Source organism: Plenodomus lingam (genome assembly GCF_022343315.1).
Source record: "Plenodomus lingam strain CAN1 chromosome Unknown contig_12, whole genome shotgun sequence".
In the NCBI taxonomy this organism is placed as follows: domain Eukaryota; kingdom Fungi; phylum Ascomycota; class Dothideomycetes; order Pleosporales; family Leptosphaeriaceae; genus Plenodomus; species Plenodomus lingam.
Window position 1 is genome coordinate 499668 of NW_027093930.1, and position 24068 is coordinate 523735.

The window sequence follows — 24068 nt, forward strand, 5'->3', positions numbered from 1 at the left end:
TCACGGTCGCCTCACCTCCATCCGCAACATCTGAGGCTTTCGTATTGCTCGCCCGCATCGATTACCCTGCATCACTTACATCGATCCGTATGAGCATCCTATACTACTATGACTACTACTCCCTCACCACGTCCGAGTGACCTCAGCCTTTGCAACCCAGGCCCCTCGAGTTCCTTTCTCAAAAAGCTCCTGAAGGAGATCAACGGCGAGGACAGCCATGCATCGAAGAGCAGTAATACGTCACAGCGCACAACAGCGGTGTCTCATCCAAAATCATATGGTCCCAGAACGGTATGGGTCGGTGGGGCAAGCATGGCTCAGGATGCTCGTGATAAGCTTCGTGTTGCAGATGAGGCGCGGCTTCAGAGGGCCTCTCTTCAGGGCACTGATGGCACGCCAGCTCTTGAGTCACCCTCACGCGTCACTACTTCGCTGAGCCTCACCAGTTCTACGTCGTCTAGAAGCAGCTCGACGGACATTACAGGTATGAACGCTGATGAGAAGAGTTTGGGCAAGCAGGCGACACTTAGAGGCATACTGCGTGGATCATGTAACAAAGCTGCATCCCCACCTCAGCAACCTAATATCAGTGGCTTGCGATTGCCTTCGACACGGTTTTTGTTACCACCAGATGGCAGCATTGACAGGCCAAACGCACCTTCCTCACCCCTGATGTTCTGTGACATCGACTCTGACATCTCTCTGACACCGCCGGATACTGAGCCTCCCACATCAGCAGCAACTGATGAGTCCACTCTAGCCTCGACTTGGTCGGCTAGCATTCTTCCAAGTCCAATGTCAGGAAGAAGCATGAGTCGTACGTCACGTATTCTTCCTGCCTTGACAACATGCCAGCTGACTGCCATACAGCCGACAAAAGAACCTTCGAAATGGCCGACCAACCACGCATGCTGACCAAAAAGATGCGCACCAATACATATCCCGAGGCGCGCAGCCATCCCACAAGCTCTCGAACTTCCAGACCACCAGACATCAACAACCACAACCTCCTTCACACCGAAGAATTCACCGAACGCACAGCCTCCATCCCCCTCTCCCCCAATTCCGACCCCCTAGCTTTACTCCCCCAACTCTCCTCCTTCCGCCCAGACGCCACACCTAGCACACCCGTCCGCCGCCGCCCGCGCACATGCTCGGTGCCACGCCGCAGTCGCAGTCGCAGTCGCAGTCGCAGCCCCAGTCCCGAGACGACGCCCAGCTGGGCCCGGTCGCTGCATCTCGTCGATACGGAGATATTTTCAGTGTTCAAGGGCGAGGCGGAGGCGTGGCAGAATAATTTGCTGTGTTTGTATTGCTTTAGCAGACATGGGCGGTTTAGCAAGATGCTTCCACTCGGATATGAGATGTGTGGAGGGGCGGAGGTATTGGATAGTCATTATTGGGAGGATTGAGGGAGAGGAGGAGGGGGGGTTCGATGTCTTTTGCTGGACTGAGTTGGTTGGTTGCTTGTTGGTGTTGTTTGGAGGAAGTTTGGTACACTGGAAATTGTTGTTGATAACTTTGCTGTACACAATCAAACCAAGAAAATTTCTCACATCCTACACACTCTAGTCCGGATAGACCCTTACTTGGACACTGTGTTTAGAACCCCACTCCGCCAAACACACTTGTCAAAGTATGAGCTTCTTCACGCATATCCCGCACCACTCGGTATAACAGTATAAACCCAAATACACATCACGTTCATAGCTAAGTCCCGCCTAAACCAAGCCAAGCAGCCAACCATGCCTACTAAAATAGAAGAAGAACGAAAAACAAAGGACTTCCAATTCCTCAATCGCCCCTCCCATGACCAATCTTAACCCAATCCCTAACCTCCCAGACATAGAGAGAAGAGGAGAAAAACCCTCTCACCGCCGGCCTTGATTGCGTGCAAAGACGTGTATGTGCGTAACGAGCAGGAAATCTCGCGAAGAGTGAAGAAAAGAAGAAGAAGGGGAAGAAGAGGAGGAGGAGGAGGAAGAAAGAAGAAGAAAGAAGAAGAAAGAAGAAGAAGAAGAAGAAGAAGAAGAAGAAGAGGGAAAAAGGGGAACGAGTACGAAATGATGAAAGAAAAATAAGAAGAAAAAGCAGACGAGGAAAAAAAAAAAGGGGGCGTTGAGTAGGAAAAGGAGAAAATTCCTTCCCTGCCTTGCCTCCAGCATACCAAACCCACGCCCCCGACCAACACCCCTCCAAAAACCAAGAAAAGAACAAAGAAAAAGAAAAAGAAAAAGCCAAATCGTCATGAGTCAAACCTTAAAAACCCTCCAAAGAAAGAAAGAAAGAAAGAAAGAAAGAAAGAAAGAAAGATTTGCCCTTTGCAAACAACATAACCATATACATAATCCGATTGATTTTCGACCGCAAGAGAGAAGAAAAAAACACAACCATAGTGCTTCCCACCGAGACTAAAACTGGTGAGATAAAATGTACAAAGGGTGCAAAAGCATGAACTACATGCACACACACCACGCACCACGCACCACGCCAAAACCCCGGTTTTTCCAATCCCACCTGCCATTCCAATCCCACCTCCATGCTGCTGCTATTGCTATTGCTGCTGCTGTACACCCCCCCCTCCATTCCCACCACCGACCGCACCAGACACACCACTAGCCTCACTCTTCATGCGCAGATGATCCGTCAACACGCTAAGATTCGTCCTCGCCTCGGGGATATGCTCGACGATATGGCGGAGATTAGTCATCTGCAGCTCCGACACGGCTTGGTTTTGGGAGAGGTTGGAGCCGAGGATGGTGACGATGACGGGGGCGTCGATGTAAGGGCCGAGAATGTCGAGGGCGCGGGGGATTTGGTGGTGGGGTGGGGGTGGTTGTTGTTGTTGGTACTGGTGTGGTTGTTGTTGTTGGTACTGGTGTGGTTGGTGTGGTTGGTGTTGCTGTGGATGTGGTTGCATGGCATAGGGAGGGGGGCCGGTGGGTGGTGTGGGTGCGACGTAGGAGTTTGTGTAGGAGCCTTGTGGGAAGCCTGGGCCTACGGGGGAGAATTGGGGGGCGTGGGGATTGGGTGCTGGGGATACAGAGGGACCGTTTGTGTTTGGTGGATGAGGTGCGTGGGCTGGTGTTTGGTCTTGCTGGGGATAGGGTGCTGCAGGGTGTTGGTGTGGCGGCATCTGAGGCTTCATCTCTGGGAGCTTGGCGATGAGGACGAGAATCATCATGGGCTCTTTGCGAGGTGTCTCGATGGTACAGTGCTCGAGCATGTCGATGAAGGGAGGTAGGTTGCCGCCACCAGCTTCGATTGGGATCACGTAGAGATCCCGCAAGATGCCGTCGCTCGATGTGTCGACGGGAACGACGCCCCAGCGGCCTCGCGAATGGAAATAGGTGAAGAGATGATCCAGAATGGCACGTCCTTCGGAGGTTACCGGGCTGATGGCCAGGATAGCGACCTCGTGGCTTTCGGTGTTTGCAATGCCTCGGATATAGTCGTTTCCCTTTGCGCTTTCTATGCGACCCTGAACAGAGAGTGAGTTTGTGAGGAGCTTCTCCCATGGCACGACTTGGCCAAAATCGCCACCCGCAACAAATCGAGCTACGGCATCAAAAGGTTCCATCGACTGCATGTGAATGGTGCCTTGCCAACAGACCGTGGGGTCCGAAGAGTACCCTGACATCTCGACGTCGTTGTCTTCGTCCTTGAGCAGCCGGTCGACATCTGCATCATCGACAGCAGCCGGTGGCTTGTCCTGGACTTGCATTGAGCTCGTGCGACGTAGAAACGATTGTTGGTCGTGCTGTGGTGACCGTACTTTGTTGAAGACGGAGTTGATGTCAAAGTTGGTTGAAGGGCGACGTGCCGCGTCTGCTTGCTCACCAGGCGTTTCTGCTACCGTTGGGTTGCGTGTTGCGCTAGCGGGACTCTGCGGTGGACGATTTCCAACAGGCGACTGTGCCGTATCCTCGGGGACACTTTCTCTCTCGCGTAGTTCTGGCTGTTTGAATTCATGGCTCTCGTTATCAGTCTCTCCCACAATCTCCTCACCTTTGTGTGTCTTGCGCAGGCGCGGTCCCGTCTCTTCTGTCAGGATGGCCTGCTTCTCGACCGCTTCTCTCATGGCGGCATACTCGCGCTGTTTGTCTTCGCTGGCCATTTCTTCTGCCTCCATCTTGACGAACTCCTGTGCCTTCAAACTCCCAGAGAGCATGCGATCGACAAGGACGGTGTTCTTCTTGACATTGAACATGATCATGCGGATCTTGGCCAGGTAGGGCGACTCCACGCCAGAGGGTTCTCCATAAGCTGCAAACGCAGCGTGGCTAATTTGGAGAGTGTACTGGGTTGCCAGAGACCTCGCTGTCTGGCCGTCGGGGATGCGATAGCCTCGTGCATTCGACGCTTCACTGATTAGTGGCACAAGAATCTCACGGAGTTTCTCCGCAATAGCCTTTTGATTCTGGGGCAAGGCGTCAATGTCCGCAGCCGGGGCGTTTTGTGTAGCAGCCTTGCTTTCATGGTGGCTGGACTTTCTACGCTTCTTGCTTGCATTGGCCTTTTCAGCCGTAGGCTCGTGGCGACGCTTCTCGCCGGCAGGGGATTGAGGCTGGCTCTTGCTCTCGGACTGGAGTTGACTGTCAGTCTGGAGTATATGGCCAGCAAAGAAGGGACAACGTACCTTTGCGTCTGTCTGCCCATTCGTAGCCTCTTCAGAGTGTACCGGCGCAGGCGTGGGAGTGGGACTCTGTGCTTCGGCGGGCGCTGGTGCTGCTTGCGAAGGCGTCGTTGCCTGCTGTGGTGTACTGGCCGTTTCCGACATGGTCTCCTGCTTGACATCGCTGGGGCGGGCCTTTGCCTTGGAGCCCTTCTTGCGAGCCCAGGGCTTCTCCCCGCGGGCCATGGCGGCGAGCAGCTCGACGTGATCCTCTGGCTTGCATCGCTCACAGTAGTAGTTTTTGTTGTTCCAGAAGTCGCCCTCGGGAAGGCCCAGGCATTTGTTGTGCTGCCAGGCCTCGCATGTGTCGCAGCAGATCATCTGGCGACCACGAATGTCGCGCTGGTCGCCACAGACACAGCGGATCAGGTCATCGCCCTGTTCCTCGTCCTCTTGCTCGTGCTCGGTCGACTGTGTGGATTGCGCGCGTACGGCCTGGCCCTTCTTGCCGCCTTTGACTGGCCCGTCCGCCTTCCTATCCGACCTGGCGGGCGCTGCTGCTTTGGCGGGAGGCTTGGGAGCAGCAACAGCAGGTGATGGCTCGTCCAGGACATCTCTCTTGGTGTGGTGGCCCTTGTTGGCGCGACCGGATCGTCGTGTTTCTTCTGCGGCGGCGGTGTCAGCGTCGGTCCCACCAGCTCCAAGGGAGATTTTTGTGTTCTTGGTTGGTCGCGCATGCGCAGAGCTGGAGTGAGGTGGTGAGGGGGCGCGCCGTCGCTGGACACGGGCGCCCCTCTTGGTTGCGGGTGGATGCTTACCGGCCATGGTGTTGTTGGACAGGCAACAATGGATTTTCAACACACGAAGGCAACTACGCAAGGCAGCTTAAGCTATGGGACGCAGCACGATGCAATAAGTCTCTACAGAAGAAGCCCCCTCCAATTCGTCCTGGTTGCGTACAGCCGACAGTAGGGCACAAGCTGACGCACACAGCCGTCTTCTAACTATGAAAACAAACACAAATAGGCTGTTCCTGCCTGTGCTTCGGAGAGAGAGAGAGAGAGAGAGAGAGAAAGGGGGGCGATTGGTCGTCCAAACTGCCGTTCTGCAGATGGCGGCTTCTTTCTTGGTGCGCGGTATTACCTCGCAGGCGCGAAGGAAGAGGCCGTCGCGCAATTCAAGAAGAAGCGCGTCGGAGATGAGGGACAATGGAGGAGGGGGAAGTCAAACAGAATGGGATGGATAGCTTTGCGAATGCGCACAGAGAATGTGTGGCGAGGCGCACTCTCAAAGAGCAGGCAAGGAGGCGTGGGTGAGAGCGCAAATGTGTGTGATGTGTGTGATGTGTGTGTGTGTGTGATGTGTGTGTGTGTGTGATGTGTGTGTGTGATATGTGCGTGTGTGTGTGTGTGTGTGTGTGTGTGTGTGTGTGTAGGTGCGGGCAACGGGAATGGAGCAGGTGGTGAGGAGGTGGAGAAGCTTGGACGCAGCGTTTTGCCGACCGAAAAAGGCTTGGCTGCCGTAATTCGTAATCCTGGCCAGTGAATTGTCAGTGAGGAGTGAAGTTGAACCCTGGCCAATGCGAATGCCTGTCCATGTCTGTCCATGTCTGTCCATGTCTTGCCCTGTCTTGCCCTTGCTCTCTCCAAAGTCCAGGCCCAAGGATACACTACCACGCACACACACACACACACACATACTCTATAACATACAGAACACCAACAACACCAGCACCAGCACCACACATCAAACACGGAAGAAGTACCTAGCATACCTACATAATTCATCATCATCATCATCATCATCATCATCATCATCACCGTCATCATAAACCGTCCGCAATAAAGAAAAAGAAAGAAGGAGAAAAGGAAATCGTCTAGAACCTTCCTTCCATCTACACCACAAGTCCCAAAACATGGCGGACGCGCGATCCTTGCTGCGTCAGCAACGCGCCGCTCGACAGGAGGCCCAAAAAGCGCTGCAACAGTCGGCAAGCCCTGCAACAGCGCCGGCTTCCAAGAAGCGCAAGGCCGCAGAGCAAAGCGCAAAAGACAGCAAACGAACACGGACCGAAGAGGAGGCCGGCGTGCCAGCTGGCTTCTTCGATGCGGAGGCCGACCAAGACGATGATGCGCCTGTCGATGCGCCGACGGATGCACCACCAGAAGATGCGCCAGCAACGGCTGTACAACCCCCAGATACCCCAAAGGCCGCGAATCCACCCCTCGACGCAGCAGCGGAAGCAGAGCTCGACGCCTTCATGAACGAGATCGACCAAGAGAAGGCCGCCCAGCCTCCACCCACATTCTATGCCAATGCAGTCGTCGAATCTGCGCCCATGTCCGCCGCCGAGATCGCTGCACAGGCACGACAAGACCAGAGCGCACAACGGGCCAAGAACGACGAGGAGATGGAGGGCGAAAAGGAGGATGCTGCTCGTGCACTAGAGGACGAGTTTGAGGAAATGGATGGCTTGGAGGAACGCGTCAAAAGACTACGCGAACAGAGAGAGGCGCTGCGAACCAAGTCGGTACAAACTGTGCCACAAAAGGACGTTGTGACGCATCCCTCGCCACAAGAGGAAGAGGGAGAGAGCGAGTCGGATGACGAGGACTGGGACGATTGGAGATTCCGACCTGCATAAAGATGGCTGGTGTTGATTTTTGTTGCGAGTAAGCCTTGTATTCTATAGAGTCATAGTCGTTGTACCTTGATACCCAGGCCAGGCACTTGGTAAGAGGGTGCCTTTGGTCGACCAGCTGCATTGAGAGAGAGTGAGTGAGTGAGAGAGAGAGAGAGAGAGAGAGAGAGAGAGAGAGAGGAAATGGATTCATACTCGACAAACATTCAACAGCAAAATGTCCTCCATGAATAGTGATATATTCTTCTTGAACCAAACCCGGCAGAGTATACGCTTCCTGCCGGCATGTGATTCGCAAGCCAACGATGGGTCACTGTAACTAGCAGTGCTTGGCGTTCGTCAATGGTGAGGAAACAATCAACGCTTCAGGCCGGCTGAACAAGGCTGTCTCTACACATGACCCTTCCCACCCTTTCGCCAGTCCTGTGTCGTTACCTTTGTATATAACTCCTCGAGTCGCACACTACACCCCCATTCTTGCCCAGGCGACTGCACAGCACGCAACCGCGATAACACGACGGCAATACCCCACAATGTCACGGCGGCCCAACCCTGCCGCTGATCGCGCGGAACAGAATCGCGCAACACTGAAGAACTTGGTCAAGCTCGAGGGCAACAAGACATGCGCTGACTGCAAGAGGAACAAGCGTGCGTACTTTTAAACTGCTACATACGTATAAAAGGAATTGCTTGGCTAACCATCATCACTATGACAGACCCTCGCTGGGCCAGCTGGAACCTCGGTGTCTTCATATGCATCCGCTGCTCAGGCATTCACCGTGGCATGGGCACGCACATTAGCAAAGTCAAATCCGTCGATCTGGACACGTGGACCGACGAGCAACTCCAAAGTGTGCTGAAATGGGGCAATGCGAGGGCGAACAAGTACTGGGAGTCGAAGCTGGCACCTGGCCATGTTCCCTCCGAGGCCAAGATTGAAAACTTCATTCGCACAAAATATGAGTCGAAGCGGTGGACCATGGAAGGACCTGTGCCAGACCCGTCGACTCTCGAGGCTGATGATGACGACATGGTGAGTTTGAGCATCTTTACTAGTGGTCTTCTTGGACTGACGAGATAAGCAGCCCTTGAGCAAAGTCCAGGAAAAAGTCCAAGTCGAACGCTCAGCCTCGCAACGTCTGAGTGGGAGCTCGAGTCGCCCTACTCCGCCCGAACCCAAGCCTCAGCCAGCAATCGATCTCTTTGGCGATGAACCTGCCCCTGCACGACCCAGCACGGGACCGCCAGCAGGAACCACAGCTCCACCGAGACAAGAGGCAGCTCCACCGAAACAGCACAAGGCCGGTGATTCACTACTAGGACTGGACTTCTTAGGGGGAGGACCTTCTGCACAGCCTGCTCGACCCTCTAGCACAGGTCCCGCTGCCAACGCCGCCCCTTCAAGACCTGATCTCAAGCAGTCCATTCTATCCCTATACGCATCCAAACCCGCAGCAGCGCCCCAACCACAACAGCATGCACGACAAGACTCCTTTGGTGGACTCGCTTCTCCCCAAGCTCAAGCATCCCCACAACAGTCTTCCCTCGGTGGCATCAACGACGCCTTTAGCAGTCTCTCCTTCTCGGCCGCACCAGCACCCAAACCCTCCCCCTTCTCCGGCCTTGACAACTTTAGCGCAAAGTCACCGCCCACGACCTCCTCATCCAACATGTTCGGTGGCGGAGGCAACTTTTTCGCCTCGAAGCCGCAATCGCCTCCCGCGCAGCAATCCCAACTCCGCACCATGAGTCCTGCAGGCGGCCTTAGCGGCTTCGATGCCTTCGCATCCTCTGCTGCGCCATCGAAGTCAGCAGCTCCAGCCACAAGCGGCATGAACGACCTCCTCGACCTCTCCATGCCCTCGGCTCCCGCGCCGGCTCCACGCATGACAAGCCCACCCATGGCCTCACCCTCCATGAACTCGGCCTTCAACCTCACATCGCCCGCCGCACCCACCGCGCCCAAACCAGCACCCGCCGTCAACTACAGCGGCGGCTTCTCCAACATGGACGCCTGGGGCAGCAACGACGTCTGGGCCTCTAGTGCCCCGAGTCAGCCCGCTGCCACGAGCACAGCGCCCCCGCCAAGTGTGGGCTGGGGCGCTCCCGCCCCGGCTCAGGTCACGCAGGACGACGACTTTGGCGGCTGGAGTAGCGCTGCGCCGCCGACGACGCAGACGGGAGGTGCGGCGAAGCCGGCGGGTGGGTTTGGAGGGGCGGCGGGAGGAAGCGAGGATTTGTTTTCGAATGTTTGGGAGTAGGGGGATTGATTGGGGGGAAATCGGACGGACTTTGGTGTGTTTTTGTTGCGTCTTGGGAGATTATTTTTGAGGATCGAAGGATTTGGCTAGGAAGAGCATGGGGAGGGGTGTTGGTTGGGTATGAGAATAGGAAAGGAGTTTTTCGTCTGAGACGGAAGCACAAGCGCTAGAAGGGAGCGGGAAAACAGGTTTTTAGAGGACGGCGGAGGTGCGAATCGGAGGGGAAATTGGAGGGGAAATTGGAGGTGGAAATGCAAAAGCAAATGAAAGTTTGGACATGACCTATGACAAATATGCATGCCAATGTACCCAAGTCTCACTCCTTTTTTTTTAAAAAAAAAAGGAAAAGAAAAGAAAAGAAAAGAAAAGGCCATGTTGACTGGAGACTTTGAATAATGGTGCTCGTGGAACATGGCTGGTGGCTGGTGTTGTTTGTGTGGAATTGTTGTGGGGGTTTGGTGGGAGGTGGGATGGATAGAGTGGGTAGGGTAGGGTGAGTAGGGTGATGTGTAGTGTTTGTGTTAGGGTGGACTGGAGTTTGGGGGTTGGGTTATTTTTTGGGTGGGATTGTTTTGGTAGAGGTGGGAAGAGGGGTGGGTAGGTGGTCATCTTAAGCTTGTTTATAGGGGGTAGGAATAGGGAGGGAGGTAGGGAGGGAGGTAGAGAGTAGAGAGTACACTACTAACACTACTACTGTGCTTTCGCTTATCTTGCTCATCTTGCTCATCTTTTCTTTCTTAACTAAATAGAGTAGGCTACCAGTATAGCAGGGTAGAGTATAGGAGCAGGATAGTAATATCTAATTTTGATCTACTAAAATGTGTGTTTTTTATATATATCTAAGGGGTGTAGGAGGTTTCTTATTTAAAAGTTTTATTGGAGGGGTAGAGAGAAGGAGGGAGGTAAGAAGAAAAGATGAGGGGATGCGAGTTAAGAGGGTTTTGTAGTTAAAGGGTAAAGAGGGCTATAGATATTAGAGGGGATTTATAAGGGACTTGAACTTGTGAATAAACGTGTAAATACCTAGAAAACATTTTGTATAACATCTACGTAGTTAAAGTATATCATATATACCTAGCTTAATTTGTATTACCTGTATAGGAATTCTTTCCTATACCTTTTCTCTTTTTTTTTACTCTGCGCCTTCCCCCTTTCTAGGTCTTCTAAAACCGCTTCTAGTAAAAAACTTAGAGGAGGTAGGGAGGGGTATTATAGTAGAAGACGCATAGAGGGCATAAGGTAGGCAAGGAGGAGCTGTTAGATTATGATGTTAGTAGGTAGTTGGATAATACTATGACCAAGATGGCGTTTGTTTCTGCAAAGGGCGCAAAAAGAAAAAATATAGAATAGATCATTTGTTTGTAAGACGGTGATATGGCAGATTCCTTTGCTTCCGACTTCAATTCGTTCTAAAAGGGGTCACGGGTAGCGACTTTGACAAGAACTTAAGCTAATTTCCTGTCTTGGGGAAGGAATTCGCAGTGCGGTAGTGCTCAGAAATGCACGCTCTTTTTCTTGTACTATTTGATCAATCTATTATCCATGCTTTGGAGTGTACATGCATTTTCAAACGTCTTCTCAGAGCCGGAATGGCCTTGTGGATTATCAGAGAAGTGCACGGTACCACAGGAGAAAAGGCACTGGTATATTTATATACGGGCGCAGGATCGAGCATTGAAACAAAGTAAAATAACACACATATTTGTATATGTGTCGCGACAACTTGAGATTTTGAACCTCGTCTGCAGCCATGAGTTTGTTAAAAGAGACGGTTCAAAGTACGGTTACAATTAGGAAAATCGTCCACGAAAAATAAGGAATATTTGTGCTTTTCCACTACACTGCTGTCCAACCATAGAATGAAATCCAGCTCTTGAGAGATTCAATCTGTCCTGACTTCCGGTACTGGTTTTGATATATCGCAGTGATGTTCTTTTACTGCACTGCTCTTCCAACCGCCAATTTACTTTCCACCATCGTGTTCCAGCTCTTCTGGGCGACCCTCCCTTTCTGGCCTTCATCCGTCGAATGGTTCATCTGGAATGCTTGTCCCCTTGGCTTTTTGTGTATATGGTGAGAGCTTCCTTTGCGCTCGGGAATTACGCGCATGTCCTGCCCCCAGCGCGGGTGAATAAAGTAGCCAGGTACGCATTTGTTGTCCACCTAGATATTGTAGACGGAAATTGCAAGCCTCGAATAATTGTTTGGTGGTTGGTAAGATAGCAGTCTTGTAGTCTGACTAGAGTTGTGGTAACATGAGTTTGCCATGGTGGACTGCTCTCAAATCGTCCCACCATTTGCCCTGTCCCCGGCAGTACATTAAGAAAGCTTTTTTGCTTCTTCACCATGTGGAATCAGGGCTAAGGCGTTGATGAGTTGTTTATATGTTGGGTCCCAACTGCCATCTAGCAGTCCTTCCCCACACGGATCGGCTGGTGATACATCACGGATGTATTCATAAATGAGCCATTTGGTATGGGATTGTAACCAGAATCTCTTCGACGAGATAAGATTTTTTCTTATCAAGGCATCGGCAATCTTATCTGAATTCAATTCAGGACCATTAATCGACTCGTATACGTGGCATAGCATATCATCTGGGTTCTGGGGACGGGAAAAGGCTATTGCAAGGAGTTGATCCTGTTCTTCTTCCAGGAGAATCATTTTGCCGAAAATTTGACCGTCGGATACCTATTCCCGTATCAATAATATGGGCTTGATGCTCGAGTTCGTGGTTCCTAGCTTTAATGCAGCAGGAGGTGCGGTTGCCGCTGTGTCATTTCCAGTGCCGTAGAGCCTCGTCAAGCATGCGTTCCGTATATCATTCACGATGTTAGCATACTCGGCAAGAATGGTGTACATACATTCTGTTTGATCATCTGGTAATGTATCAAGTGTATCCAGACAAGCAAGTACTCCAGGACCCACTGCTTGGATCGTATGGCGGGAAAAGCCCTTACGCAGATTTGTATCGGACATATCACCACTTAGACGCTGATCAAGTATGAGTGTCACATTATCATCTAGATACGTCCAAAGTGTCAGAAGTACAGGCGTTTCGAGATTCGCTTTATAGGCTATAAAGCTGGCTGAGACTAGTTGCGCCAGGTTCTCGAAAGATGGCCAAGTACTCCTCGGATGTTAATTTTGACATAGTTTGTGATGCCGAAGCTGGCAGCTATAGCCATGAAATCAAGATGAACTGTGCTCCACCCCAGTATTCGACTCAGGGTCCTCCGCGCGACGCTAAAAACTAAATAGGCCAGGTGCTCCTCATACAGCATCAATTGTGTGCGCCGCCCACAGATATGTTCCAGGTATGTTGGGATGATTGACCAAATCGCAAGCACGGGAAATTGTCTACTCATCAAAACCTCAACGGAAATGGCCAGAATTCTACAGATATAGAAGTAAGTTGGCGTGCTACAATCAATAGCCAGGTCGTTTTGTCCCTCGATGTGCTCGGTCAGAAAATTCACGGGGTTTTTTGTATGAACCGTACGCGGGCGTGCAGTAGACAGTCGATGCTATCATCCTCAATTTTGTCGGCTTCAACCAAGCCCGCACATCTAGCCAGTAACTGCTTTCGAAATCCCACGCACCTCTTGAGCAGTCGCTGTTCTGTCGCATAAGTTCCAGCACCCAGATATTCTTGCTGAATGGAGGTATCCATAACCACGAAGTGGTGAAGGGTTGATGACTGGTCTCGAAGGTCAATGGAATGTACAAGCTGCTGGAAGAGAAGCGTCTTGAGAAATCTGGCCCCTTTGTTGCGGAGACCGTCGGCTCCCTTATTACTACGGTCCCGCATGTGTCGATAAAGGGAAGTAAGCCCCTCAGGTAGCGTTTCTACGCGACTAAGGATCGATGCCGCGTCATCGTAGTCGTCAAGTCCACTTGATATGTTCGATACTACGAGAACGACCCAGAGAAAGACACCTTCTGCTTTGTTGAGTATGAGACCAACAAGTGGTTGGAATATTTGGAGATCCTGAGGCTGTGCCTCGGAATTGGTGAATTGGTTCTCGAGCTTGCTCTTGATGATATACTTCAGATCATCGTACGTGAGGTCTTGTAGCTGGAGATTTGGATACACTTTGAATGCTCTCTCGAATATAGGATGAGGGCGGCTTGACACACAAGTTTTTACCCTGGGCTTCTGGCAAAGAAGCTCGAGCATGTCTTTAATATCGTGATATCCCTCTGAGTATGAATTTTCAACTTCATCAAGACCGTCTATAAAAAGGTACATGGTAGAGTGCGATAAATAGACAGCAGTGCAGAGCGCTGATCGCGGAGAATTCTCTAACCAATGCTCAGGAAGTCTCTTATCACCACACTCTTTCATCTCGTTCAATAATTTGGGTATGGTTTCCGGCAATTGCTTGAGTATTTGATGCAATAACGAAGCCAGCATGGATCGGAGCTGACGTTGCTCTGGCGCTCCAATATTTCACAGATATGCTGAGACGACGATGGCTTTTGGGTCTTGCTTCTGTAGGATATCGCGCGTGCGGCCATCTTCGTACAGGAATTTCACCAATGTGCTTTTTCCTGACCCAGGCTTTCCCTGGATCCAGAACAAAGGCTGGTCCGACACTAGCCAATCCTTCAGCTTTTGGCTGCATCTTCTTGATATAGTTCCAGATTCTGACTTGGCTTGTTGCTGCTCAGAATCATATATCCACTCGAATGTGTTTTCGAACTTTTCCTTGATCGCATTGTAGCGAGTAAACTGCTCTGTAAACTCCAGACTGCGTAGTAGCTTCTCTTGGGCATGCTCGATTGAGTCAGTTTTCCGCATGTCTGCAAACCCGCTATCGACGTGATCGTTCAGATTGGTTTCTGTATTGGGCAAGTCATTTTGTGCTCGCTTCAATCCTGTAGTCATGGTATCTCTTGTGGTTCTGTGCTCTTCGACTACCAACGCTCGTGTCTTCTCGCCTTCGATTAATGCAAGCTCAGCCAGTTCAAAATCCCTTCATCGGGGAATCGCGCTATCTTTCGAATGTGCTGATCGAGTGCTGCAAGAGTTTCGTGATCCAGTTTCTTGATTTGTTTTCTACATTCTGTCAGCTCACTTCGAATGTACTATTCTGCATAGGTGAAGCATACCTGAGGTCCACAAGAACCGATGTCTCCAACTGTCTGATAATCTCCTTGAGTCTGTTGTGGAGCCCTTCCACTGTTTGCCGACCCGAGAAGTGGTACCTCAGAGACTTCTTCATTTTATTGCAACAAGATCTTATGACAGCTGGGTCGTACTCGGCTAAGACGGCTTCGAGTTGGGAGGAAATCTTGATTACCTCCTCAGCTGAAGATACAAGCGCCGTTCTTGGAGCTGGCATCTGCCCATCCAATTTTGTAGGAGGCCTGCCACCAGAGCCTGGCAGCCTTTACGTTGAGTTCATCGAGGATTGAATGCAAGTGACGACGCTTCTCTTCGATTTCTTCAGCTGGTTGAGTGTTCTGTACATATTTTCGGAATGAAATCATAAACTGAATTCCCCATTGCGTTAACTGGGCCGCATTTACCACAAAACCCAGTGTTGCCACAACTTCTGCCATAGAAGAATTGTTTCAATAAAATCATGCAAGAAGAAATTCTGAACGCCTGAGGCGTTGACGAGTGCTAGAGAAGAGAAGGGACAGGAAAGATTGCTTTATAAATAATGGGCTACTGTTGGAGTCAACCTGCCTGGTTTCTGAAGCCATGCGGTGTTCAGTGCTAATGCATGATGAGAGGACAGCAAACAACTATGCTGTACGGGGACCAAACCAAACACATTACCAAATTCCACGACAGTCCCAGTAGATGATCTCAACATACCTTTTCAAACACAAATGCTCGTACTAACTCACATCAGGTAGGTAAAACAGAACGATAAAATGTAGGTGTGTAGCGCTCGGGATGCTGGCTGGAATCTTGGCCAATACCCGTGATGTACTAAATTCGTGCGACGTGTCATTAGGTGATTTTTAAATCCACACGACAGAATTGGTGGAACAGCTCAATTCTTGGAGAATTTTGTGTGCGAACATCTCACCTACTGCCTCATCAGTGTTGGATGATCGAATCGGAGGAAGTTGACATCGAACAAAAATGCATCAATAGCACATGTATGTAGGCGCTCTTTGAAAGCTCCGCGGATTACGATCTATATTTAAGAACCTGCTCAAGTGTCAACATGTACATGCAGAATCTGGTGGAGTACTAGGAGAGAATCAGGAAGGTGGAACAAAGGACGATGATACGAACAAGTTCGTGCGATCATCTAGCTGACCTTGAAGTGCCATCGTAATCTGATTTGATGGTTCGCAGACGCGACTCAATGCATCTAAAAGCTAACAGCCAGGAGCGAATGGGGCGCGAAAAGCACTATATGTACGACATATGCTTGTGATTCTAACGCGAGCGTGATATGGATTTGAAAATGAGATGCGGTATCAAACATATACCTCAATTAAAGGCAAAATCGCCCATGAATTCCTGCTTGCTCAACGCCATCCATGCTACTATTTATAGAAGTCGAGTCGATTGAAGCCCATCGACATACAATGTTGAACTTGCCCTGCAGGTTCCTCACTGGCATGCACTGCTGAATGCCAATTCTTCGATCTTTGTACGCACGAGGGTTGCATTCTCCAGCCGGTGAGGGCATACTTCGAAACGTCGTGTTGACGAATTGAGATCCATACGATCCAATTAGAAAATAAGGTGCCATATCCAGTACAACACCACCACGGTCGCTATTATTATGCCCGCAAGTTTCAATATGGCGACCTTGTTGCCTGCTTGTGCCATTCGTGTGAGGCGGGATGCGCTGCCTTTCAAGGTCGTACCGAAGGTGGAGAATGTTTCGCTCTGAACGTAAAGTCAGCAATCATGGACTTGAAACAATTGTTATATAGGGCTACGTGGAATCAGGAAGGCATCGAATGGACGTACAGTACTGTCGATGATATGGTGGTCTCGCGCATTGTCATATATGTCTATTGTTACGCCACGTAACGCTGAGACCTTGCTAGCAAGCTCATCTAGTCTGGAGTCATTCTGTCTACGAGACTGGTCAGTAGTGCTTCTATAACATCTTGTATCAACACGAAGTTGCATACTGCTCGCGCTCGTATGCCTGCGACATGGTTGCGCCAGAGGCTGTGTTGGTTTCTGCGCAACCTGAAGATGATGTTTGGAGATGCGGTGGAACTATAATTTGGCACCCGTAGCCAGAGAATATAGATCGAGTGAATGTTGGTATGTTACGGTCCTTCCGCGAGACTGAGTATTGTGAGAGCCATGGACATGCGACGCGGGCGGCAAGTGATGTTGCGCACGCCAAGAGACCCTGACTGAATACAGACTAGTGTATGACGTGGGTCTGGGGAACTAATCACCCCGTCTTCCCAACTTAAATCACATTTCCCACGTCTTTATCATGAACTGAATATTCTCAGCCATTCAAGGTACTATAGTGAAAACATCGTCATGAGGAGTCTTATTGAATACAATTTGGCAGTATCTGATAGAGGACACGCACCTGATTGTGCATATATGCACATCAGCGTAACCTCTTGGTACTAAAGATGCATACGAGAAAAAAAAACCTGGGCTTTACCGGTACACAATTTAATAAATCAAGAGATATGCGCACTGCAAGCCAGCATACCTCTCAGAAAGCGAAACATAGGCGGCCTCAGCCTTGCGGCGTAGGTCTTAGCAATGGATCCTGAATCGCCATGGGAGATGTCGCTCCCCCACGCCAACCACATGTTGGCTAGTAGGCATGGGCTGGTGTCACCAACAATCAATTTGGGGTAAAGCTCTTGGCCAAGTGCACTCACTCTATGACAGCCCCTGCATCCTGCGTGTGCCATGGGCCAAGATCCTTCCACAATCGGACTTTCAATATCACTGTGGTATGATCTTGGAAATGAGGAAAGCCATGTTCAGAACCTGGCGAACACTGCCCCTCGGATGAACTAGTCAGGCCACTCATGTTATGTTTTGTCTGTCAGACGAAGCATTTAGGATGTTCTGTGCTGTAGCCTGTGCAGCGTATGACTTTTAGGATCTGCTGTAGTAATCTTGAGAGGATGCAAAGTTATCATAGAACCTTATACACGAAGGCTATCGAAGGATCACAAAAATTCTTCTCACCACCTATGTGGTCGCTTCAACTCACTGGATTCAACATTTGTCCGAGACGACGTTTTACCCATGCTGTAATTACGTTATTTTAAAATGGTCCAGCCCCTAAGTATGCCTTGTCATGAAGGATGGTGACATGAAAAGCATATAGGCTGTATCCAAATTTATCCTTTACGTGCGATGACTTCTGTAAAAAGGGACAGAAGGCCGGCCATCATTTCTATGATACTCTCACAGCATTCACCACGGTCTCAAACTTTACACTGGCCAGTATCCTGGGATTTTCTACAACAATCAGGATGCTCGTTTCTAGATTCACGTATCTTTTGTTATGGCCAGGCTATAACGTTTTAGCCTCGCCACCCACATCTTCACTCCAGACACGAAGCGCTCCCGGGAACACTGTACAAGATGTATATGAATCCATCAGGCAAGGTCTGGCAATTGCGAACCTGGAGAAGCGCTACGAGAACAAGAGTGAAATCAATCTCGCGAGGCGCTGGACTGATGCCACGCTACTGCACGTGTGAGTTGGATTGGTTAGGTCCCACTCTGTCTGATAGAAAGCTGACCACAAAGCGCAGCGAAGTCGGAACACAGAGTTCTGAGAACGGTGGCAACAGCAGTGTAGAGATTAATGCTAGTATCGAAGTCACTTGCACCACTTGCTACGTTCGTGGGCTTGCTACAGCTCAAATCACAATAGGTGATGGCTTCGATATGGGCATCGCCTACAATGCTACCGCTGAATCTGTTCGGCAGAATGTTGGTCAACTCGCATCAGACATCTCGAACTATCTCGACAACTATACTGACTCTGTATTAACCAACGTTGGTGACGGTTTTGACTGGTCAGACTTCGACCTGCCTACTTTTCCATATCAATTCGACCTTTCAGTCCCTCCGATGCCAGACTGTCATCTACGGTTCCAATTCGATGATTTGGAGCTGTACATGGCAGTGGACACTGTCCTGTCTGCAGGCGCAACTTACGAACTGAACCTGTATTCCTCCAACACTCCCGCGGGTTTTGCGGTTGGACCGGTGCAATTCGGTTTCGTTGTCCAGGTTGATTTGATCTTGGCGATCGACGGCGAGATCGATATAAGCAGTGGCATTCACATCATGCTCGATGATGGAGTTACGATGGATCTCGATCTCTTTGGTAACAATGTCACGGACCTGGTAGTGTAAGTTTGACTTTTACATTCACCCGACTTGGTATTAATTGATTGTGACAAATGAACTGATCTTGCTTCCCGCAGGAATGGCGGCAAATTCGAGTTTCTACCAGTAACAGTCCAAAGTGGAGGCGTAGTCATTTCCGCCGCCCTTCGTGTAGGCGTCCACTGCGGCGTAGAAGTAGGCACACCTCCATCTACAGACTTCAGCGCGATCGACGAGATGCGAACTGGGATCGAAGTCGCCGTCTTTGCCAACGTAGCCGAATTCGTCACAAACGTCACCTATGCCCCCGAAGACGAGGAATGCGAAATGAAGGTCGTGCAGGCGTTCAATTTCGCTGTCGGTGCCATTGCTGGTGCATCCATGGTTGTCGATCTCCATGGACTGGACCCTCAGACTTGGGGTCCTGTCCCAGAAACCTCGACGGCTGTTTACACGACGACGCTTGCAGAGGTCTGCGCCATCAAAGGTACACCGACGCCTACTCAGGCAAGCATCACCGCTGTAGGAGAGAAGCAAGATGATCTTACCACGACGACTATCAGCACAACACTAATGACTACGGGTGTGAGCTGCACTATTACCGGTATTGCGGCCTGTCCTGCATCAGCGCAGGTCTCGACCAAAGCCACCACCGTCAAGCCACTCGTAACTGCTGTTCCTTCTGGCGTGGAGGCAACCTTCCCAGAATCTGTCTTTGAAGGTGTTCAGAGCCCTATCACCTTTGGCTCGCACGCCAAAAGCATCAAGGCAACCTCGGGACAGCCTACTGCTTACGTCGAACCCAATCACGAGTCACCCACAGATATCCATGATGATGCATTGGATGGCCAAATCCAAGGCGTAAACATAAAGCTCATCATTGGCCTCAGCGTCGGCCTCGGAGTCCCCATCTTGCTCGCTGCGCTTGCGGCTATCTGGTAAGCATCCCATTCATTTTTGCACTGCTGCGAGGAGGTGTGCTGACTTGGATGCTTTAGGGTCTTCCAAAGACGCAACAAGCGTACAGCGGATGAGACTGCCGCGGCCGCTATGCTTCCGAATTTTCATGTTCAGGATGTTGGGCATACAGATGACCCCGAGTGTTCGAAGCAAGCTGGAGTGACTGTTAGTGAGACGCGGTAATACCGTCGTGCCACCACGTGAATGGTATTATCTGAGGTACTCTGTATTTGCATAGAATGTTCTTGCATTGACTCCCGAGCTTCTGGCAAGTTATTTCTTATCTACCACTATTCATTATTCATCTAACCATTCCGTTCCCTCTCCAGTATCAATGTTCTGCGCAAGATACACATGTGCAACAATTGGTTCTCCCACTGGTGACACTGGTATCTCGTGGTCGTAATCCTTAGATTCCTATATCGCAGCTTTTGAATCTCTTACTAGCGGAAGGTATCGAAAAGCTGGGCATCGACAGTTTCTGCAGTTGGTAGATTTGCAGAGGATGTCGAGCGCCGGAGATGCAGAAACGCATTCGACATGAGATAGTGCATGTGGATTTCGTACCAGGCCTGCTGCTGCAACTCTTTGAAGAGTACCAACACACGTTCTTCTCAGAGTATGTTCGAACATCTACAAGGCCATGAATGTTGTCACATCATCCCAGCCCACGCCAAGTCGACTTCAGCGCGCAGCACCCTCAATCAACGCCTTGAATGCCTCCTCCAGACTTTTCCAGTCTCCAGGATGAGTCTCAATCCATGCTCGTACTTTTTGCAGTCCATCCAGATCCTGTCGCATATGACTAGCTGAGGTAGTCCCGTTCAAGACCATGATACCCGCGTTCATGACAAGCGCATAAAGTGCGACCGGCAGCTCAACCGCGCAATACTGCGCAAGACTGACAACTGGTTCAGACCGTAGCAGTGCAGGATTCCCAGTCAGCGTCCAAAAACTCTGATACGTGATGTCGTGGCTCGTGCAGAATGCGCGAAGGGCCACATCGAAACCCGTCTGCGGGTAGAAGCGATTCTGAACCACAGACGGCTTCGTAGTGCTGCTTTTGTAAATGGCTTCCAGTACCGGTAATGTGACGTTTGAGATGCCGAGCGAGCGTATCTTGTTGGGCACGTAGGATTCCAGGAGTTTCCAGGCTTGTAGCGTCTGTTCGAGTGTCGGCAGCGGCGAGTGTAACAATAGGCAATCTAGATATGCGCCTTGTTCTGGATCCTCGGTTGTTCGCAGGTTTTGTAGGGAAGATGCAACTGAGGTATGGATCTGCGTCTCAAGGGGCGACGAGGGATCATAGGGCATATTACTCATGTCTTGACCCGCTGGCGTGGTATACTTTGTTTGCAGCTTGTATTCCATGAGCCAAAATCCACCTCATGTGCATGTGTAAACATACATAAATCTCGTTACGGCTGGTGAGGCCTTGTCCATACGCTTCACGGAGCGCCTCGCCCACCAGGGCCTCTTGGTAATGGCGCGGCTGTGCTGCGGTGTCGATGCGTCGGAAACCCTGCACGATTGCTTCTTTTACGAGCGCTTTCGTCTGGTCTTTCTTCCATGCTGTTCCGTAGATGAAAGCGGGTTGTTTATCGAAGAGGAGTGAGGTTTGTGGGATGGGTGCGTCAGATGTCATGGTGCGAGATGCAGGGTACTTCCAAATACGCTGATGAGCACGACAGGAGAGGAGCGTCGGATTCCTCGAGGTATTCGGCAAGACTGATTGGATGAGATTTAAATGCTTCATTTCTCTTGCCAGATGCTGGCAGTGCACAAGTCGATCATCAAAACGTCACGAGTCGTCCGTCTGACTAAGCATCGACGGGAGATCGATAAGTACTGTTAGCATTATCTCATGAATCAGACGCTCCGCTAAATGCACGCCTGCGGCGCTAGCAAATATCTGCAAACTTCTAGGCTAATTATATAGTTAGCGCTAGATATAAACTTCTAGACTAATCACAGGCTACTTATATAAAGGGTTAGCGTAGCTTTAGTAGAGCGTCTAAGGGAAACTAGGAATTTTTTTAGTATAATGTAACTTTAAAATATAATATAGCTATTTTTAGGATAATACTATACCTATTAACTATTAAGTAAAAATCCTTAGGGGTAGAATAGATTATACTAATAGATCTTAATTTTATATTATAACTATAAGTATAGTAATAGAACTATAATATAATAATAAACTATATTATCGCGTAAGCCTATTACAAACTATTTTGCGTATATAGAGTTAGCTACTATAGGCCCTAACCTCTAACCTCCTCCCTTCCTAACCTCCTCTCTCCCTAACCTCCTCCCTCCCTAACCTCCTCCCTCCCTAACCTCCTCCCTCCCTAACCTCCTCCTTTTTCCCTACTATAGCACGTTATATATTTTTTTCTAAACTTCTATAAACTTCTATAAACTTCTACAACCTCCTAGGCTAACTAACTAGCCTACCTGCTAGTAAGCCTTGCCTCCTCTAAACTTCTATAAACTTCTGCAACCTCTTAGGCTAGTTAGCTAACCTATAGTTAGCAAGCCCTACTTTACAGCATGCCTACGTTATTAAAAAGGTAGAAAGATAGTTGTAAGATTAGGGCACGCGTTTACTAAGCTTAAATATAGAATAAAGGGAATACTAATTAGCTATATATAACTATAAGTAGAGGAGGGCTATATAAGCTAATTACGTGTATACTATAAATAGACGTTTAAGACATACCTATAGTAATTAATATAGTAAGACTAGCGTTATTCTATACGTACTAGTATAGCGTTATCTAGGCTTGCCTTTAGTATATCCTATCTCTATATATTAAGTAGGTTATTATACCTTAGGAGGGTTAGGTTTAAACCTTATAGTAGTTAATATATAGCTAGGGAGTAGACGTCCTACTTATTACTTATACTAGTTATAGGAAAAGTATAATATTCTACGCGTACTTAGTATTAATAAGGAAGATAACCCTATAGATAATACTATTAAGTAAGCTTAGTAATAAGTAGTTTAAGGCTATATAAATATTACCTAGATTATAGCTATATCTTCTTAATTATTAAATACTATAGTATACTTATATCCTTATAGAGATAGCTAGGGGTAGCTACACCTATATACTCTTAGGCCCTAAGCAGGTAGCAAGCTAGAAATTCTAGGTTATTATAAGGACGCCTTCTTTCTAGGCTAAAGTTAGGTTAGTTACTATTAATAAGTGCTACCTTATATTATAATAGGAACTATTCTAACCTATATTTATATAGCTAGCAGAACTCTGCGTAATACTTTATAAGGATATTATATAGTTTAGTTACTCTAGCACGCTAGATATCTAGGTAACTAGGAAGGTCCTACTCTATATAGGGTTCTATCTAGTAGGAATAGGAATATATTATATATTAGTTCTATAGATATTAATTAACTAGCTAGACGTTAAGCTTATAATATATCCTATCCTAAGTAGTTAACTAAGGAACCTAGATAAGCTCTTCTATCTTCTAGATAGCGCGACTATAGATAGGCAAGCCTTACCCTCTAATATTCTAAAGATAATTGTGTTTATTAACAGTCGTAGTATAATTAAAGAGGTAGTAACCTAGGCGTAAAAGATATTAGTATCCCTTACTATAGGTTATGCTACTAAATAGTAGTATACTACTAGTAAGGTTAGCACTAGCAAGAGATATATATTTAATATTATTAAAACGTATAAAGCTATAAACTTAGATTATAATAAAGACGCGACGTATAAGGCTTTCTATAAGGCTAATTTAACACTATCTATATAATCTTTGCAACTATAGCCCTAGGTATAGGTATTAATATTATAGATATTATCTAAGTTATTATATATAATATACCTATTATATAGAGTATTACTAATATATAGTAGCGTATTAGTTAAGGGGGGCAAGATTATAGCTGCGTTAGCGTTGCGTATATTATATTGCTGTATTAGTTATTTAGTGTTAGGTTAACTTAACTACCTAAAGAGAAGTTAGATATAGCTAGGCTAAGTAATAGTTATAAGAAAAACTAGATTTAGCCCTCTCTTTTCTATAGCTATAGCTAGCTGTTATAGGTCGCAACTCTAGGTAATTAGGACAATACCCTTAACCTATTATAGCTTGCTAAAGGGATAGACTAGCGTAGGGAAGAAGCTATTAATAGTAGAGGCTAACTAGTCTATTAGACTAATGCTAAACTTAATCTGCGTAATAAGGTACTACTAGAATTAATCTAGTTAGCAAATAACCCTTATTACTATTATAGTTTCT

General features: G+C 48.7%; 11 protein-coding genes across 11 annotated transcripts; 5 read left to right on the forward strand and 6 right to left on the reverse strand.

Annotated features, from left to right (window-relative positions):
* Positions 1–108: 108 nt before the first annotated feature.
* On the forward strand, positions 109–2013 carry IAQ61_001398 (uncharacterized protein; the record flags this gene model as incomplete). Its single annotated transcript, XM_003839651.2, has 2 exons — positions 109–817; positions 871–2013. The coding sequence occupies 2 exons, from the start codon at positions 109–111 to the stop codon at positions 1410–1412; spliced, it is 1251 nt and encodes a 416-aa protein (XP_003839699.1). The 3' UTR covers positions 1413–2013.
* A 3-nt stretch (positions 2014–2016) lies between these two features.
* Positions 2017–6004, reverse strand: IAQ61_001399 (uncharacterized protein). The gene is made up of 2 exons (XM_003839652.2): positions 4640–6004; positions 2017–4585 (listed from the first exon to the last, which is right to left on the reverse strand). Exons 1-2 carry the CDS (start codon positions 5438–5440, stop codon positions 2555–2557), a joined length of 2832 nt encoding a protein of 943 aa, XP_003839700.2. The 5' UTR covers positions 5441–6004; the 3' UTR covers positions 2017–2554.
* Positions 6005–6530: 526 nt separating this feature from the next.
* IAQ61_001400 (uncharacterized protein) lies at positions 6531–7259 on the forward strand (the record flags this gene model as incomplete). Its single annotated transcript, XM_003839653.2, has 1 exon — positions 6531–7259. One exon carries the CDS (start codon positions 6531–6533, stop codon positions 7257–7259), a length of 729 nt encoding a protein of 242 aa, XP_003839701.2.
* Positions 7260–7652: 393 nt separating this feature from the next.
* Positions 7653–9971, forward strand: IAQ61_001401 (uncharacterized protein). Its single transcript, XM_003839654.2, has 3 exons — positions 7653–7904; positions 7973–8289; positions 8342–9971. The coding sequence occupies exons 1-3, from the start codon at positions 7790–7792 to the stop codon at positions 9515–9517; spliced, it is 1608 nt and encodes a 535-aa protein (XP_003839702.1). The 5' UTR covers positions 7653–7789; the 3' UTR covers positions 9518–9971.
* A 1865-nt stretch (positions 9972–11836) lies between these two features.
* Positions 11837–12181, reverse strand: IAQ61_001402 (uncharacterized protein; the record flags this gene model as incomplete). The annotated part of the gene is made up of 1 exon (XM_003839655.2): positions 11837–12181. One exon carries the CDS (start codon positions 12179–12181, stop codon positions 11837–11839), a length of 345 nt encoding a protein of 114 aa, XP_003839703.2.
* An 811-nt stretch (positions 12182–12992) lies between these two features.
* On the reverse strand, positions 12993–13769 carry IAQ61_001403 (uncharacterized protein; the record flags this gene model as incomplete). The annotated part of the gene is made up of 2 exons (XM_066095085.1): positions 12993–13595; positions 13668–13769. The coding sequence occupies 2 exons, from the start codon at positions 13767–13769 to the stop codon at positions 12993–12995; spliced, it is 705 nt and encodes a 234-aa protein (XP_065954933.1).
* A 201-nt stretch (positions 13770–13970) lies between these two features.
* IAQ61_001404 (uncharacterized protein) lies at positions 13971–14408 on the reverse strand (the record flags this gene model as incomplete). The annotated part of the gene is made up of 1 exon (XM_003839657.2): positions 13971–14408. The coding sequence occupies one exon, from the start codon at positions 14406–14408 to the stop codon at positions 13971–13973; it is 438 nt and encodes a 145-aa protein (XP_003839705.2).
* A 62-nt stretch (positions 14409–14470) lies between these two features.
* Positions 14471–14938, forward strand: IAQ61_001405 (uncharacterized protein; the record flags this gene model as incomplete). Its single annotated transcript, XM_066095086.1, has 1 exon — positions 14471–14938. The coding sequence occupies one exon, from the start codon at positions 14471–14473 to the stop codon at positions 14936–14938; it is 468 nt and encodes a 155-aa protein (XP_065954934.1).
* Positions 14939–16223: 1285 nt separating this feature from the next.
* Positions 16224–16659, reverse strand: IAQ61_001406 (uncharacterized protein; the record flags this gene model as incomplete). The annotated part of the gene is made up of 3 exons (XM_003839658.1): positions 16224–16382; positions 16467–16575; positions 16634–16659. 3 exons carry the CDS (start codon positions 16657–16659, stop codon positions 16224–16226), a joined length of 294 nt encoding a protein of 97 aa, XP_003839706.1.
* A 1306-nt stretch (positions 16660–17965) lies between these two features.
* On the forward strand, positions 17966–19976 carry IAQ61_001407 (uncharacterized protein; the record flags this gene model as incomplete). Its single annotated transcript, XM_003839659.2, has 4 exons — positions 17966–18192; positions 18251–18856; positions 18932–19771; positions 19832–19976. 4 exons carry the CDS (start codon positions 17966–17968, stop codon positions 19974–19976), a joined length of 1818 nt encoding a protein of 605 aa, XP_003839707.2.
* Positions 19977–20037: 61 nt separating this feature from the next.
* Positions 20038–21628, reverse strand: IAQ61_001408 (uncharacterized protein). The gene is made up of 2 exons (XM_003839660.2): positions 21202–21628; positions 20038–21152 (listed from the first exon to the last, which is right to left on the reverse strand). Exons 1-2 carry the CDS (start codon positions 21547–21549, stop codon positions 20478–20480), a joined length of 1023 nt encoding a protein of 340 aa, XP_003839708.2. The 5' UTR covers positions 21550–21628; the 3' UTR covers positions 20038–20477.
* Between the last annotated feature and the right edge of the window lie 2440 nt (positions 21629–24068).

Coding starts and splice junctions, on each gene's coding strand:
- IAQ61_001399 (XM_003839652.2), bottom strand. CDS start 5,440: ATGGCCGGTAAGCATCCACCCGCAACCAAGAGGGGCGCCCGTGTCCAG. Junction 4,586..4,639: donor ATGGGCAGACAGACGCAAAG/GTACGTTGTCCC, acceptor AGTCAACTCCAG/TCCGAGAGCAAGAGCCAGCC.
- IAQ61_001408 (XM_003839660.2), bottom strand. CDS start 21,549: ATGAAGCATTTAAATCTCATCCAATCAGTCTTGCCGAATACCTCGAGG. Junction 21,153..21,201: donor CCAGCCGTAACGAGATTTAT/GTATGTTTACAC, acceptor ATGGAATACAAG/CTGCAAACAAAGTATACCAC.
- IAQ61_001401 (XM_003839654.2), top strand. CDS start 7,790: ATGTCACGGCGGCCCAACCCTGCCGCTGATCGCGCGGAACAGAATCGC. Junction 7,905..7,972: donor TGACTGCAAGAGGAACAAGC/GTGCGTACTTTT, acceptor TCACTATGACAG/ACCCTCGCTGGGCCAGCTGG. Junction 8,290..8,341: donor AGGCTGATGATGACGACATG/GTGAGTTTGAGC, acceptor CGAGATAAGCAG/CCCTTGAGCAAAGTCCAGGA.